This window comes from Pimephales promelas, chromosome 4 (genome assembly GCF_988280905.1).
Source record: "Pimephales promelas chromosome 4, fPimPro1.hap1.1, whole genome shotgun sequence".
NCBI lineage: Eukaryota > Metazoa > Chordata > Actinopteri > Cypriniformes > Leuciscidae > Pimephales > Pimephales promelas.
Window position 1 is genome coordinate 27481510 of NC_142772.1, and position 16577 is coordinate 27498086.

Below are 16577 nucleotides of genomic sequence, written 5' to 3' on the forward strand. Positions count from 1 at the left end.
CTTTGATGATGTCTGTATTTCCTTTCTGGACAAGGACAGTATACTATACATTTTCCGAAACTGTGTTCCGAAGACGGAGGTCTTACGGACTTGGAATGACATGAGGGTGAGTCATTAATGACATAATTTTCATTTTTGGGTGAACTAACTCTTTAAAACAATTTTACTGAATCACAATGCCATAAAATCTTCCATGTGGTCTTAGCAGACACATTAGAATAATAATAATAACCATTTGTTACATGGAACAATTTCCAAAAATTAAGGACCCGGATACAGAGCAGGTATTTTTAGTTAGATGGATGCAGTCACTGTTGCTCTTGATCGTCTCATGTTTCCCTCCTTCAAGTGTTGCTGACTTTCTCAGTGGCTGTAGATGTCTGCGGTTGTTTCCGTCTAAGAATCTGCTTCAACTCACAGATGTTAAAGGGTTAGTTCACCCAAAAATGAATGTCATTAATTACTCACCCCCATGCTGTACCAACCCCGTAAGACCTTCGTTCGTCTTCGGAACACAAATGAAGATATTTTTGAGAGCTTTTGTTTGCGAAAAAACAAACAAAAATAACGAGTTTATTCGACTATTTCTTTTCTTCCTTGTAGGCCAGAAACGAGATTTCCTTAGATTTCCACGACGCATGCGCGAGAATTGCGATCTGAAGTAGTGTAAGCAAGTAGCAATTCTCGCGCATGCGTCGTGGAAATCTAAGGAAATCTCGTTTCTGGCCTACAAGGAAGAAAAGAAATAGTCGAATAAACTCGTTATTTTTGTTTGTTTTTTCGCACAAAAAGTATTCGCGTCGCTTGATAAACATATAGTTGAGCCACGGTAGTCACTTGGGATATTTAAACATTTTCTTCATTGACTTTCTGGGCCGTCAAGAGGCAGTCCCTTAGGGAGCCAATGTGGTAGTTATACAGCTCTCAAATTTAATCAAAAATATCTTCATTTGTGTTCCGAAGACGAACGAAGGTCTTACGGGGTTGGTACAGCATGGGGGTGAGTAATTAATGACTTAATTTTCATTTTTGGGTGAACTAACCCTTTAAGCTTTTTGCTGAGGACATTGCTGAAACATACATTTTTTATAACAGCACCTAACTGGCTCAAGCAAATGTCTGTCAGATGCGTGTCCTATTTTCCATGTGCTTGCCAGCTTCAGCAGATGATGTAAAGTTCTTTGGTAGTTTCTTTGTTTTCCCTAAATTCTGTAACCATTACCCAGTTGGATCTGATTCATGACTCACTGCGTGGAGCACAGCAAGACATAGGAAGATAACTGTTTGTCAACACGGTTTGCCCAGGAAGCAATGCTTGATCACAGGAAATAAAATAAATAAATGATGATAATAATAATAACTGAAAGAAAACAGAATTGATCATTTTTATGAAGTATACCAATAGCACAGGTTGACAGCTGTCAAGACCTATTTGTGGTAAAAAAAAAAAAAAAGTGATAAAAATGGTCTGTACAGATGAATACAAATATTGTTGCTTTATACTTGGATATTTAGTTTGGCTTTATCACCGTGTCCTTGAAATGAACACGAATAATATCTTGGATCCAATTTTGTTTGCATGTCCTGCAGTATTTCTGTACCTGCAGCAGAATCTTCACTAGAGGAATCTCACTCAGACAGAAGCAGTTCACTGCAAAAAATAAATAAATAAAATAAACAGGCTGAATTTGATCCGCAATTTGAAGCTAACATATCACGTCACATTAGAAGTGGACTTTCACAGTCGACGATCAATTTCCCTGACATCTTGTTATTTTTCCCCCTCTTCACCCTCCCCTTTTCATTTCCTCCATTTCACGAAACCTCTTTTATCTGTGTGTCTGCTCTCTTAGGGCTGGCTTCGGCCTCAAGAAGCCTCTAAGGATGAATATGGTGAAGAGGATCATGGGGAGGCCGCGGCAGGATGAGTGCAGCCCGCAGGACAACGCGCTGGGACTCATGCACCTGCGCCGCCTCTTCTCCGAGCTCTGCCACCCGCCGCGCCATATGACACAAAAGGAGCAGGAGGAGAAGCTCTACATGATGCTGCCTGTTTTCAACCGGGTGAGAGAGAGCTGTTTACTTAAAGAGACAGCATCATCACCTAATATGCATCAGGATAATGCGATTTATGTATAAGAGGCGGACTGAATGTAGAGGGATTCACAAAGATGCAGCCTCTCAAGTCAAAATGCATTAAGAGAAGTGACAAGTGTAATAGACACGATTGTATTGCATTGCTGATGCTAAATGTAACCCGTGGTGATTTTTCTTTCTTTCTTTTTTTGTTACCATTAAACAACAGTTTAGTGGAGTGACGAGACAACAACAGCAGGATTATCCCCCCCTGAAAAAAAATAAATCCCCCTAAATTTTTACACTATTGTTCACAAGCTTGTGGTCTGTAAGAATTTTCTGGGCGAGAATTTAATACTTTTATTCAATAAGGATGCATCAAATTGATCAAAAGTGATCGCAAAGACTCATATTTTTGCAGAAAAATTATTTTACAAATAGATTCTGCTCTTTTGAACGTTGTATTCATCAAAGAATCCCCAAAAAACTATCACAAAAATATATTTTTAATAAGTACTCTTTTTAACATTAATAATAATAGAAATATTTCTTCAGCACCAAATCAGCATATTAGAATGATTTCTAAAGGATCATGTGACACTGAAGCTGAAAATTCAGCTTTGATCACAGGAATAAAATACATTTTAAAATGTATTCAAATAGAAAACAGTAATTTTAAATTGTTATATTTCACTATGTTATTATTTTTACTGTATTTATGATGCATCTTTCAAAAACAAGAAAATCTTACCAACCTTAAACTTTTAAAAGGTAGTGATTATGTATATGCCACAATCAGTCAACTGTATATTGTTTGAAAGCAAGAACATTAAAAAAAAATCTTCTTTTATTTTTAAACCACTATAGAGTTTTTTTTTGTTTTTTCAAAACCTGTCATTAAACCAAATTGTCCACACTTTGATTTTGATGTTAACCTAAACAATGAGGAGAAGTGAACCAAAAGTGATCACTTCATTTACAAAGGCTAAGTAGTCGTTATGACATCAAGTGACTCTCACAGGCTGGAGAAGAGCATGATTGTGCTGCTAATCATCCAGCATTGATTATGCAGAAACACTGCAGATGACCTCATCATTGTGCACGAAAGAGCGCTGACCTGCTGTAGAGGCACTTGTAGAAGTGGGATGAAACATGCTCTCTATTTACAAAGCTGTCATACTTCATTAAACGATGCAAATCAGAATTAAAACCGCAGTGTCTCAGATTTTGATTTCTTTAAACAGCGAGATGGCTGACATATTAGATTTAAGCATTGCAGTCTTGTGCCTCTTATGAATGTTTGTGGTTTATACAAATTTGATTGGACACTCAGCCTGTGAGCCAAATGCTGAACAAGAGCAGTTTTCAGAGCTCCTGTGAATGTATCTTTGCTGCAATGAAAGATGAATAACTACAAACCGAGCACACAGCTCTTTAGACATCAAGGGAGCGATTGCTTATTAAATCTCAGCTTTAACTCAACAGGTCCCCGTGTTTGTAGAGGGGAAAAAAGGACGGCATGAAAAGAAGGTTGTTTGAGCTCTGTAAATGGTGTTTGTGTGTGTGACAGGTGTTTGGGAACGCTCCACCGAGCTCCATGAATGAGAAGTTTTCAGACCTACTGCAGTTCACTACGCAAGTGTCCAGGTTGATGGTGACTGAGATCAGACGGAGAGCATCTAATAAATCAACAGGTACTTCAACTATCTATTTCCTGTTTGTTGTCCTATTTTTAGTTGAACTGCTTCTATTGTTCTCATTTGTAATTCGCTTTGGATAAAAGTGTCTGCTAAATGAATAAATGAAGAGTTCAGATGCAAAAGCCTCTAAGTGCCATTTGAAATTTTCTTCTAGAATGATATTTTTATCAAGCTTGTATATTGAAGTTCAGTGATTTCACTTAAATGGCAATGATAATTACCTATTAATTGTTATTTAAGTGAAATTACTGAAATTAAATTTATCATTCAAATATATCAATCATCATTAAAGAAGAAAATTTCAAATGGCATTTAGAGGCTTTTGCATCTGAACTCTTCAAATATAAATGATATGTTATACCGATCCAATCAACTCCCGATGGGTTAAAACTAGTCTCACCTATTTTTTTTCTCATTTTAATGCATTAATTAATTCATAAATTAGCATATTATGAATGTTAAATTGATTGTTATGTAATTAAATATTTTATTTTTTTATTTTTAAAAGCGATTTTAATCAAAGTTTTGTGATTTTTAACTTCTTCATTTTCAATAAGTTTTTTTAATAAATAAATATTTGTTTGGAAATTACATACACTTAAGAGTGTTGATCTGGACAAACTTTATGCCAAATACTTGTGATCAACCAAAATTGAAGTTTTTATAACCAAAAACCGAAAAAAAAAAAAATTAATAAGCAATTAATTAATCAAATTCATGCAATAATAAACACTCAAACTGAGTTATAGAAACGTTTAAATTGCATAAAAAAGCCGGTTTTTATATTAACTTTTTAATAACACAACACTTGACAATATAGTATGGTCTCATTTGTTACAGCATTTATTATCCTTTGTTAACATTAGCTCATTTCTTGCTTTAATAGCTGTGTTTATGACTGAGGAAGACTGGGCTTGGTCTCAGAGTTACTCTGCTGTCCACACACTGTGTTGGCAGCTTGTCTTGGCACATAATGTACTGTAATGTTTATTTCTTGTGATGTAATCTGCATATGCTGCATAGATTCACTAAACCCGCACCAAGCATGTCTTGAAACGAGTAATTGCTTAACTGTTTCAGTTGGTTTTATACCCTCTATTAAACATCTTGTGTTTAACACTTGCTTTTTTTCAAACTGTAGTCATAGCAAGTAAGCATAACGTAATAATATTGTATTTATTCTGTATGTCAAATTTATTGTATTTTTAATGACTATGGATTTTACAAAATCATAAAATTACATTTTTGTTGGAGCAGAAAATAGTTTTCTTCTGAGTAAATCTTGTCCTTTGTGAATTCACTGGGGTGTCACAGTATTGTATCTCAAAATGAGGCAGCAATGGATGAATGAGAAATGAAACCGCCTGCATGTCATCACCTCTAATTGACTCCGCGTCCTTCCCCAGATGAGGCCAGTCACACACTAGCTGACGTGTGAAAATGGATTTGATCCACATGCACAGACTGTTAAACACGTCAGTGATTCTGGTTGTGTGTGTGTGTGTGTGCTCCTCCCACAGAGGCGGCCAGCAGAGCCATTGTCCAGTTTCTGGAGGTAAATCAGAGCGAGGAGGCGAGCCGTGGCTGGATGCTTCTGAACACCATCAACCTGCTGGCCTCCTCAGGACAGGTCTGTATGTTTAATGTGCATCAGATGAAACAATCACAAAATGCATGAAACATGAAAACAAATTTGATTAGCACTAGAAAAATATATACAGATACAGTATTTTTTTTTTTTTTTAAAGAAGTCTGTAATGTTCACCATGGTTACATTTATTTGATCAAAATATAGTAAAAACTGGAATATTGTGAAATAATATTACAATTTACATTAACTTTTATTTTGAATTGAAAATATTTTAAAATGTGATTTATTCATGTATCGTAATGGCAACGCTGAATTTTCAGCATCATTACTCCAGTCTTCAGTGCCACATGATCCCTCAGAAGAAATATGAAATTGAAATATGCTCAAGAAACAATTCTTAATATCAATGTTGAAATCAGTCGTGCTGCTGAATGTTTTTTGGTGGAAACTGGGATCATTTTTTAAAGAATTTTTTGACGAATAGAGAGATCAAAAGAACAGCATTTATTTTGTTTTTATTTAGCCATTATTTTCCTTTTATTTTGGCATTACGTGGCTTAGAATACCCACCCACATCGCTTGGATTCCACTTTACATTTACCCACATTTTATCTTTCTAGAAAACAAAACAAAAAAATGTCTTAGAACTTTATGTGAATTATTTTGATAAAATACATCATGAAATATAATCTCACCTGAGTACAGGAGCATTGGAGCTACAATTATCTTCAAGCCAATCTGTGCAGGTTAAGAACTTAAAGTGATAGTTCACCCAGAAATTAATTTTTTCATCATTTACTCTGCCTCATGTTGTTCCAAACCTGTATGAGTTTCTTTCCTCTGTTGAACACACACAAACAATTATACCAACAACCTGACAGTTGACGGTAGCTATTGACTTCCATAGTATGTTTTCCCTACTATGAAAGTCAATTGCTACAGTCAACTGTTTGATTACCAACGTTCTTTAAAATATGTTTTTTTGTGTTCAACAGAGGAAAGAAACCCATACAGGTTTTGAACAACAAAACAGTGTTTAGTGTATGAACAGTTCATCAGAGTGATTTCCGCCACCTCCTCCAATTCAGCATGATCAATGTGGTTCCAACTAGTGACAATGGAAAACTAGGCATCGGCTTGGTGTGCCACATCCTTCAAAGTTTTTAGCTACCAAATTTTTGTTTTGAGGACCCGTCCTTGTCCTGTGGTGTATGAAAAAGATAAACGGCATTGTGTTTGGGAATCAGCCATCCGTCTTTCAGCACCCAGCACTTGTCCATACTAGAAAAATGTGTGATTTGTTGAACTTGTGGATGGTAGTTTCACAGCTGAACAAGACCCCTTATCTCAAGTTACACAAGTCTCTGATTTCAGGGATGGACACTGTCTTTTCCTAGACTGAGAGACTGGAGAACCTTGTGGAGGCCTCCAGGACTAGTTTAAATTTCCTTAAGTATGTTTTTAGTCAATTTTGGACTTGATCAAGAGCAGGAAAGAGGAATACTCACTCTATAGTGAAAGATGGCTTCTCCAACAATGCTTGCACAAGTCTTGCCTTCCCACTTACCCACTGCTGGTGTGACGATGTAAGGATGGTGTCATGGATTTCTCAAGCTGTTGATGGCTTAAGCCTGGACAGCTTGAGGCCATGACCACCAAGTCATGGGTCACTTTATGAAGGCCTGTTTGAAGGGAACTTTGTGAAAAGGCGTGAACAGTTGCACTCTACATAAATGATCTCCAATTACTAGTTGTTTATTTTCTCCCCGAAGCACTTCCTCTCTGTACTGAGTGGCTAAGGTGTTGCGATCAAACAGACAAATTCCTGTCATGTCATTCATTAGATGACTGATCCTGCTCTCATCTAAAGCTCTTCAGATTTATTTTAAGCTCTTGATGTCAGTCACCTTAGAGGTGCGGATTTCCTGTCCAGGGCAGGTCATTGTGTCAGGGAGAGTTGACTAATTGCCCAAAGGGTTTCTCAGATTTTGGAGCACTTTGGAAATGCCAATGCAGATTTTATGCATAACAAGGAGAATATATTATATACGATGAAGTCTATTCATTAGCAGCATGTGATTTTCAATCTTTTTTAGTGCATTGTGTGGGCTACAGTATATCCATGTCATGTAGTGTGCTTACTCTGTAACAAGGGAATGGTTACATCATTGGCAGAGTATCATTACATCAAGGGCTGTCTGTGGATGTCCCATAGTCTTAGTAGTTGTATTGACGGAATGAGAATGTTGTTGCTACTGTTCCCACAAGAATGGAAGCCCTTCTAATAAGATCCTTTATGAAGAGGGCTGTGGCAGTACCATGGTACAGCGATGGTCATGATATTCACATGGTACATTTCTTATTATTATCAGTGTTAAAGGGTTAGTTCACCCAAAAATGTCAGTATTTACTCAACCTCATGTTGTTTCAAACCTCTATGTGTTTATTTGTTCTGCTGAACACAAAGGAAGATATTTGGAAGAATGTTTTAATCAAACAGATCTCATTCCCCATTGACTGCCATAGTATGTATTTTTCCTACTATGGTAGTCAATGGGGAATGAGATCTGTTTGATTAAAACATTCTTCCAAATATCTTCCTTTGTGTTCAGCAGAACAAATAAACACATAGAGGTTTGGAACAACATGAGGGTGAGTAAATACTGACAGAATTTTCATTTTTGGGTGAACTAACCCTTTAAATAGTCAGTGTTATCAGTTGTGCTGATTAACATTTTTGTGAAGACCAAAACAACAGTGTTTATTTGAAAACAAAATATTTTTGTATTTTATGGATCCTTCCTGAATAAAAGGATTAACTTCAAGGGGAAAAATGTCTTACTGACCTAAACCTTTGAACGGTAGTGTACATGCTATTATAATTAGACATCTATGTTCATGTGTCCTTGTGATTTTAAGGTTATTTTTATGTAGTATCTCATCCTACTTAATTGGCTTAAGTTTAGCCAACACTCAAATCTCCCTCAACTCTGTTGTTAGCCACAGTTCTAATATTTATTTTGGGTCATACAATCCCTCGAGAAGAACTTGTGCACAAAAATATGGAATGCAGACTTGTAGATTTCCTGTGTCCTTTCTCTTACTCGCACTGTCTATTCTTTTTGGTTTACGCGGAATACATAATGAAAACACGTTCTTGTGTTAATGTTGATATCTCTTTGCTGCTCTTTGAAGCAGATAAAACACATTTCCACCATCTAAATGCAGACCTCTTGGAATGCTTTTCCAACTGATTTGGCACAATTTAGGGCTTGTAATAAAACTGGATGAGTTTGAATTGCACGATTTTCTTTCCAGGCAGTAGTCTGGTTTTGAGAGGTGAAACATGTTGAAACATGAGGGGTGAAATATGTTTGTATTCCAAGCTGTGAGTTGGAGACAAAAACTGGTGCTCTTGGCAACACCCCCCGCCCCTCAGAAACAACAAAGGTCTTTTCTTTTCTCTCTGTAAGGACGCCCTTCATGCTCTACATTCCCAATGCACCCTCATTTCACCCTCACGGATGCCGTCTCTTGTCTCTTCTTTTCCCCCCTCTTGCATTGATGCCTGTGAGAAATCCTCCTGCTCTGTCCCTCTTCTATTGGTGTTTTCTGTCTGACATCATCGTTAATGTCCACCGACTTGACTTCACACTGTATGCCTGCGTGCTGAGGTAAACTACCACAGAGCAAGCTATACCAAGCCTTGACCATCTACCATATCCGGGGCTTTATGGAGTCCAACTGTGGATTTTACATATGGATATTTTGCCTATGAGGCATTATTAATGTAACCTGCCTTAATTATTCTTAACTCTTATTTGAATGTAAAAAGCCATTAATTTTTACTAAAGAGAGGGTGATTTGTTTTGACTGAGAGAGTGGGTTTGGTTTATTTTTATTTTTTTCAATGAAAATGCAGAAGTGATGAGTCTCTTCTGTTTTGCTGTCTCATTCTTATGAAGGCAGTGAGTGTAATGGAACCTCCATTACAAAGACCCATTCACAACAAGAAAGTTAACCACCCTATAAATTAATACTTTTATTCAACATTCAATTGGTCAAAAGAGACATTAAATAAAAAATATCTGTTTCAAATAAATGCTGTTCTTTTAACGTTTTTATTCATCCTGAAAAAAATATGTATGATTATTAATTTCTACCAAAATGAGAATTGTTACTTGAGAGCTTTGGAGCGTTAATAATGGCCATTTCTGATCGATTGTGGGGAGACATGTTTGTGTGTGGTATCCTGTGCACACACTGGTTCAGACTGGATTTGCAGTGAAAAAAAGTGTTTGGGCAATACATGTGTGTGAGAGAATCATTGGCTCGATTGAGCTAAATCCTATAACTTCCTGACCTGCCTTAAAAGCGTCTGATGGGATTTTATCCTCTCACTTCAGTGTTTCATTGGCACTGGTAACAGGATCCGGCTCTGATTAGTGTCAGAGGCGAGACTGCTTCAGGTGACATGGCAGGGAAAAGTGAAGCTGTGACCCACCCACCTGGAGCATTTCCTTTCAGTCACGTCCACCTGAGCCCCTTTAGAGCGGAGTGAGGATGAGGATGTCACAGGCCTACCATATGGTTATCAGGGTTTCACCTGAGACCCTGAAAAAACAATCAATACTTATATCCTCTTGCTTTTCATCAATTCACCTAATTTATTGTGGATTTAGACAACGATTTTTTTGTTTTTGTAAATTGAGTATTTACAAATCCGTTCACGAGTTTGGGGTCAGTTAGATCTGTGACCAGAATTGTGAAATATTAAACGGTTTGCCAGTTATTTGCATTAGACAGTGCTTGAATGGAGCAAAAAACATGATCTGCTCATCATCTGAATTTGAATCCCTCCCCTTCTCTGCTTCTGCAGAAAACTGTGGACTGTATGACCACCATGTCGGTGCCCTCGACGCTGGTCAAATGCCTATATTTGTTTTTTGACCTGCCCCACATGCCCGAGGTTCCTGCCGCTACCCAGACCGAGCTTCCTCTAGGCGACCGCAGAGCTCTTCTACAGAAAGTCTTTGTCCAGGTCTGTCTGTCTTTAGGAATAGCGTTTTCTCCACAAAATACCCATAAAAGACACACTTTGACACAAACCGTGAATTTCTCTTCTCAGATCTTAGTGAAGCTGTGCAGTTTCGTGTCTCCGGCAGAGGAGCTGGCCCAGAAGGATGATCTACAGCTGCTCTTCAGTGCCATCACCTCCTGGTGTCCCCCCCACAACCTACCCTGGAGGAAGAGCGCGGGAGAGGTGCTCACCACCATCTCCAGACACGGCCTCAGCGTCAATGTCGTCAAGTACATCCACGGTGATGATTTAACTATCAACTTCTTTCACTCTGGTTCTCTGCCGTTGCTGTGCATGGATGCATAATACTGATAATGTTTTACTGAACCCTAGTAACATTTTAACCTTACATAACCATTTAACTGTCACTATTGTGCGTTTAGTGTTATCAGAGGTTAATGTCTGGTGGTTGCATCTCTTGTCAGAAATTGCTTTGCAATTAATTGAGAGGCATTCAAATTTCAGCCCTTAGGAGTCTAATATAGAAAACAAACCTTTCTTTCTAACGCCACCTTTAAAGTATGTGAGTGTGGGTGTTGTTTAATTATTTTTATACCAAATGTATTGGTTTATGGCAAAAAAGTCCTTAGAAATTCTCAACCAACTTGACACTATTTGTTCTTGCAGAGAAAGAGTGCTTGTCGACGTGCATCCAGAACATGCAGCAGTCAGATGACCTTTCTCCTCTGGAGATTGTGGAGATGTTTGCTGGGCTTTCCTGTTTCTTGAAGGACTCCAGTGATGTCTCTCAGATACTGCTGGATGACTTCCGCATGTGTCAGGGCTACACCTTCCTCATAGATCTTATGATCAGGTAATTATTTATTGCACATTTAAATCTACATGGTTTAAATGTGAAGGTTAATGTCTGGTCATTGTCTAAATATAAACCCAGACAGGAAGATTTTGCAGTAATGATCAGATGACTGTACATTATCCCTCTTATTACATTGGCTCATTACCAAATATATATATATAAGGGGTCAGATGCAAATGCCATTTGAAATTTTCCTCTAGAATGATCATTTTTATCAAGCCTGTATATTTAAGTTCAGTAATTTCACTTAAATGGCAATGATAATTACCTATGAATTGTTATTTAAGTGAAATTACTGAACTTAAATATACAAGTTTGATAAAAAAAATCATCATTAAAGAAGAAAAATTCAAATGGCATTTAGAGGCTTTTGCATCTCAACTCTTCATATATATATATATATATATATATATATATATATATTCTACAGTTATGTCTACAGTTATTCCAACTACAGTTCAAACTTTTGGGGTTGGTAAGATTTTTTTTAAAGTTTTTGAAATAAGTATATTATAATGAGAGATTCACTGAAGAAGGGTGATTGCCGAATCGTTTTATTGATCTATATGCTTTGTTGCATAATAATAATAAAAAAAGAAAGAATATTGGGAAATTGGCTTTTGGCTTGCTTAGTTGGGTACATTAAATTTAACATTTAATTTAATATTCAACAATAATATTGATTTGCCTGAGATTATATGAGAACTGAACTGAGCTGGGCGATGACATAGCGGTTTTCTCCAGAGCGTCTACATTTACATTTACATTTAGCTGACGCTTTTATCCAAAGCGATTTACAATTGCTATTTATGTCAGAGGTCGCACGCCTCTGGAGCAACTAGGGGTTAAGTGTCTTGCTCAGGGACACATTGGGGTCTCACCGTGCATTCAAACCCGTGCCTCCCACACCAAAGGCATGTGTCTTATCCACTGTCCCATCACCACCCCCTGTTTATATACTGTTTATAAATTAACTAAATTAATAACTTTTTTACAACAAAATTAAACATTATTGAACTTACTTAAGCTGGACTGTGATGTTTTTTTCTTCTGAAAACAAACTTTGCTGCATTATTTTCCTGTTATCTCTGTAAAGCTGCTTTGAAACTATCTGCATTGTAAAAAGGCGCTATATAAATACATTTTACTTGACTTGACTCACCAAGGCTGTATTTTGTCAAAATACAATTAAAACAGTAATATTGTTAAATATTTTGACAATTTAAAATAACTAATAGTTTTCAGTGTGACATAATTCTTCAGGAAATCATTCTTATATGCTGATTTGGTAACATTTATTAATTTCATCAATGCTGAAACAGGGATTTTTTTTGCAGGATACTTTAAAGTTCCTAAGACCAGTATTTGTTTGGAATGGAAATATATTGTTAAATTAAAATTCTCTTCAATATCTCTTTTGATTAATTTAATGGTTCCTTGATAAAGACAAGTATTCCTAAAAAAATAAAGACAAGTATTCATAGTGTTTTTGAGTTCTCTTTCTTTTTTGGTTTTGCTTAAAAAGGATAGTTTACCCAAAAGATTAGTTATGTAAAGGCAATAAGAGGCAGTATAATCATTTTAATTTCAGATATGTTTGAATAGTGATGTTCCCTGATATAATTGCTGTACATCTTAGGTTGGAGCAGGCCAAAGAGGATGAAGCCAAAGATGCTCTAAAGGACCTGGTGAACCTGGTGACCGCTCTGACCACGTACGGTGTCAGTGAGCTGAAGCCAGCTGGTCTCACCACCGGAGCACCCTTCCTGCTTCCAGGCTTTGTGGTTCCACAGCCTTCTGGGAAAGGTTAGTCCTCTGTAAAATAACATGGGTCATGCACTAGACCCTTAACTTATGTCACTGCACAGCTGGGTGTGAAAGTTGGTGATGTGAAATTCCGGGGGATGTTGAACTTCGGCCAGGAAAAATTGTGAAATTGAGGTCTTTACAGGATTCAGATGGCAAATGTGCAATGTTGAGGCTTAAGTGGCCTACATAAGTAAAATACTTCAGAGATTTAGTGTGCTTCTATATTTGCAATCATTCAATTTCATCTGTAATACACATTTTTATTACTGTGATTCTCTACAAAATATTTATTTTATTTTAGATCAGATTAGATTTTAAAATGTATGGTTATGATGGTCAAACCTTTTTTTAAGAACTAGCTGGATGAATTAAACAAGCTGTAATCAATGACTTTCGGAACCAAGAGATTTAAGTGAGAAGATTAGCAGTATTCTGAAGTGAGAGATTAGCGGTATTCTGCTGCTGCCTCCTTTCGTTAGCTAGATGACTCTTTTAGTCAAGCAGGGAGAAGGGCCTGTGGTTTCTGAGGGAGAATTAAAACATTAGTGTTCACTGGCTGTAAATGGCATTAATTGGTCAGAAGGAGGCAAACGGCTGACACCTACTGTGTAATCTGGTTAGGTTATTTGTTTGGGTTGTCTTATGCCTCGCCAAGAGCCATTAAATGCTGTAATTAAAATAATGGCGCCAGATAATGTTGTGTATGCACCCAGTCACATCAAGACTTCCTCTTTTCCAACAAGCTAATCACAGAGATAGTTTCTTCCCTTCTTTTTAGTTTGGCATTTTCATGCAGCCAGCATCATCGCTTATTGCAGAGAGAGTTCATAAAGTTTGAATGCACAAGACTTTGTTTTTAAGGGTTGGAGGACTGACTTGTGTTGCTCTGTAATCATATGATGGTTGGGTGTTCTTAGTTAATATTGCATACTGTACGTTTTTCTTGAAGCTTAGTTAAAGAGCATAATGACTTCAGAAAGAGCCAATGAAGCAATAAATTTCAGTAATTAATTTAATGCAAAGAGACATCCCAGAAACATGCACAAAGGACATCTGTTGCAGACCTCCTATTCACTTTTGGAGGCAATTCAGCAGTGTTTTAGTTGAGACCAGCTCATTCGAGTCTGAGTCAAGACAGAGTACAGAAGCGGGATTATGAAAATGGGCTTTGAATCTGAGTCCAAGAAAAAAAAATTTTTGGTCTTGGTCCTCGATCTTGAGTCCAAGACCCTATTTTCATGGTCTTGGTCTTGTGGATTTGGTCTTCACTTGAACTTCTGGTCTTAATCTCATACTTGAATGAGCTGGTCTTGTCTACAACACTGTTATGAGTGTTATGGGCTACTATATGTTACTGACATCTTGTTTACAACATAACTTTTTAAAAGTTGTCACGAAGATAGACTTCTATGGAATCTGCGCACAGATGAAGAGGAAATGAAAATATGTACGGTTACTAGCTATGCAAGAGTCCACCAAAGGTCACAGGAGTTTCTACAGATTCATACTGTCATTAGGATTACTTGTATGTGGTGTTAAACTAATAATACAAACTTTTCTTATTTACTCACCTTCATTTTGTCCGAAACCTGTATGAATTTGTTTCTTCTATGAAACACAATGGGAGTCATTTTGAATAATGTATTGATTGTTTTTTTCCCCATTGTCCATGAACCGTTTACTTAATAGTTTGATTTTTCTTTTCAGGCCACACGGTCAGGAACATCCATGCTTTTTCTGTGCTTCAGAATGCCTTCTTGAAGGCAAAGAGTGGTCGATTAGCACGTATGATCCTTGAAGCCATCGCCAATATCTATGCTGCCGACTACGCCAACTATTTCATCTTAGAGGCACAGCATGCACTGTCACAGTTTGCAGAGCGAGTAACAAAGCTACCGGAGGTGCAGTCCAAGTACTTTGAGCTGCTGGAGTTTGTTGTCTTCGGGCTTAATTATGTACCATGCAAGGAGCTTTTTAGCGTTAGCGTGCTGTTAAAGTCGAGCACTTCTTATGGATGCAGCATCACAGCCACTCGCACTCTTCTCAAGCTTGGGCGTCATCATCCCGTCTTCAGTGATGTCTTCCGAGAAGTTGGACTGCTAGAAGTGCTAGTTAACCTGCTCCACAAATATGCAGCGCTGTTGAAAGACCCAACGCAAGCCCATGTCGAGCAGGGTAACACTTATTTTTTTAACTACATTTAAATAAATACGAATAATACACACACAAACACACAATATACTGTGTATATATATATATATATATATATATATAGTATATGTATGTAGTATATTATATTATACTATACTACAATAGTATTTGTTATCATATTATATATATATTAGTTTTTTTCTTTCAGATTTTTATTGTGTTTTAGTAATTTATTTGATTAGTTTAGATTTTTTCAATAACTGTTTAATATTTATATATTTTTTTTTTAAGTTTTAGTCATTTTAGTACTTACATTTTTATTTCAGCTAGTTGCCAGAACAACGTTTCAGATTTTTATTGATTGTAAGTTTTTCATCTAATATTTATTTTTTATTTTTATTTCAGCTTTATTTCAGTTAACACATTGTAAAGGTGTCAGTTTTGTATTTAGTTAACAATAATGTGCTGATAATGGTTTTAATTCATTCTTTGTTTACTTCTCCCGCTCACTGTGGTCAGGTGATGCCAAGAACAATGTGGCTGAAGAGCAAAAGCAGCTTGCCTGGCTTGTCATGGAGACACTTACAGTACTCTTGCAAGGCTCGAACACCAATGCAGGTAAATGTGTTGCACAGCTGTTTCCTTCAACGGGATCTCTGTGAAGGATTTACTTTTTTCTTTTTTTAAAGTTACATTTTTGGCTGTTCTGAGATAGGAAGGTATAGAGAGAGGGGAATGGAATTTAGATCCAACTTGCTGGGTTTTGAAAGAGGAAATGGTGCGCGGTAGGCATGGATTTAGACCGACTCAGTAGTTTTGGTGTTATGTCTCTTCCTCTTTAGCTACTTTTGTTCATAATCACACGGCCACACTGCATCTGTCTAGAAAACTCTGCAGATTTACGCAGAATTGCAAAGCCAATAATTTAAAGGAGAACTCTGGCGAACAATGAACCTTTGGTCTAATAAGACATCGGTACATAGTCAACCGTTCTCTGAGATTTGTTTTCATGATAATCGAATGTAAAGAGTTTTATCTCTAAAAACTGTTTAGCTTATAATGCTAGCAATGGGGGCATTGACTAAGTAAAAAGAAATCGCTAGTTTATACCACTAACAAGGCTCAAAATAGCCCCACACTAACGCAGTAACATAATGAGGCTCCATACATGCAAAACGAAGCGTTGAGAACTTTGTAAGTGTACAGACCGTTTAATAAGAAGATATTTTACGAAGACAGTTCACTTCGTGTATACAGACAGGAGCCATCTTAAAAAATAGTCTCGATAAGTCAAACCACGAACGTCGTGCTGAGTGAGCTGAACTGTATGAAGTTCAGCGAACTTCTGAACTG

The 16577-nt window shown here is 37.0% G+C and overlaps 1 protein-coding gene across 6 annotated transcripts in view; it reads left to right on the plus strand.

The window, feature by feature from the left end:
• Positions 1–16577, plus strand: part of wdfy3 (WD repeat and FYVE domain containing 3) — a 73295-nt gene that overhangs the window by 11425 nt on the left and 45293 nt on the right. For all 6 annotated transcript variants that reach the window (XM_089130203.1, XM_089130200.1, XM_089130201.1 and 3 more), the window contains exons 2-10: positions 1854–2064; positions 3647–3770; positions 5297–5406; positions 10247–10408; positions 10496–10688; positions 11075–11261; positions 12904–13070; positions 14781–15248; positions 15744–15842. In XM_089130203.1, the coding sequence (XP_088986329.1) occupies positions 1885–2064; positions 3647–3770; positions 5297–5406; positions 10247–10408; positions 10496–10688; positions 11075–11261; positions 12904–13070; positions 14781–15248; positions 15744–15842 (1690 nt within the window). In that variant the 5' untranslated portion in view covers positions 1854–1884. The remainder of the gene's footprint in view (positions 1–1853; positions 2065–3646; positions 3771–5296; positions 5407–10246; positions 10409–10495; positions 10689–11074; positions 11262–12903; positions 13071–14780; positions 15249–15743; positions 15843–16577) is intronic.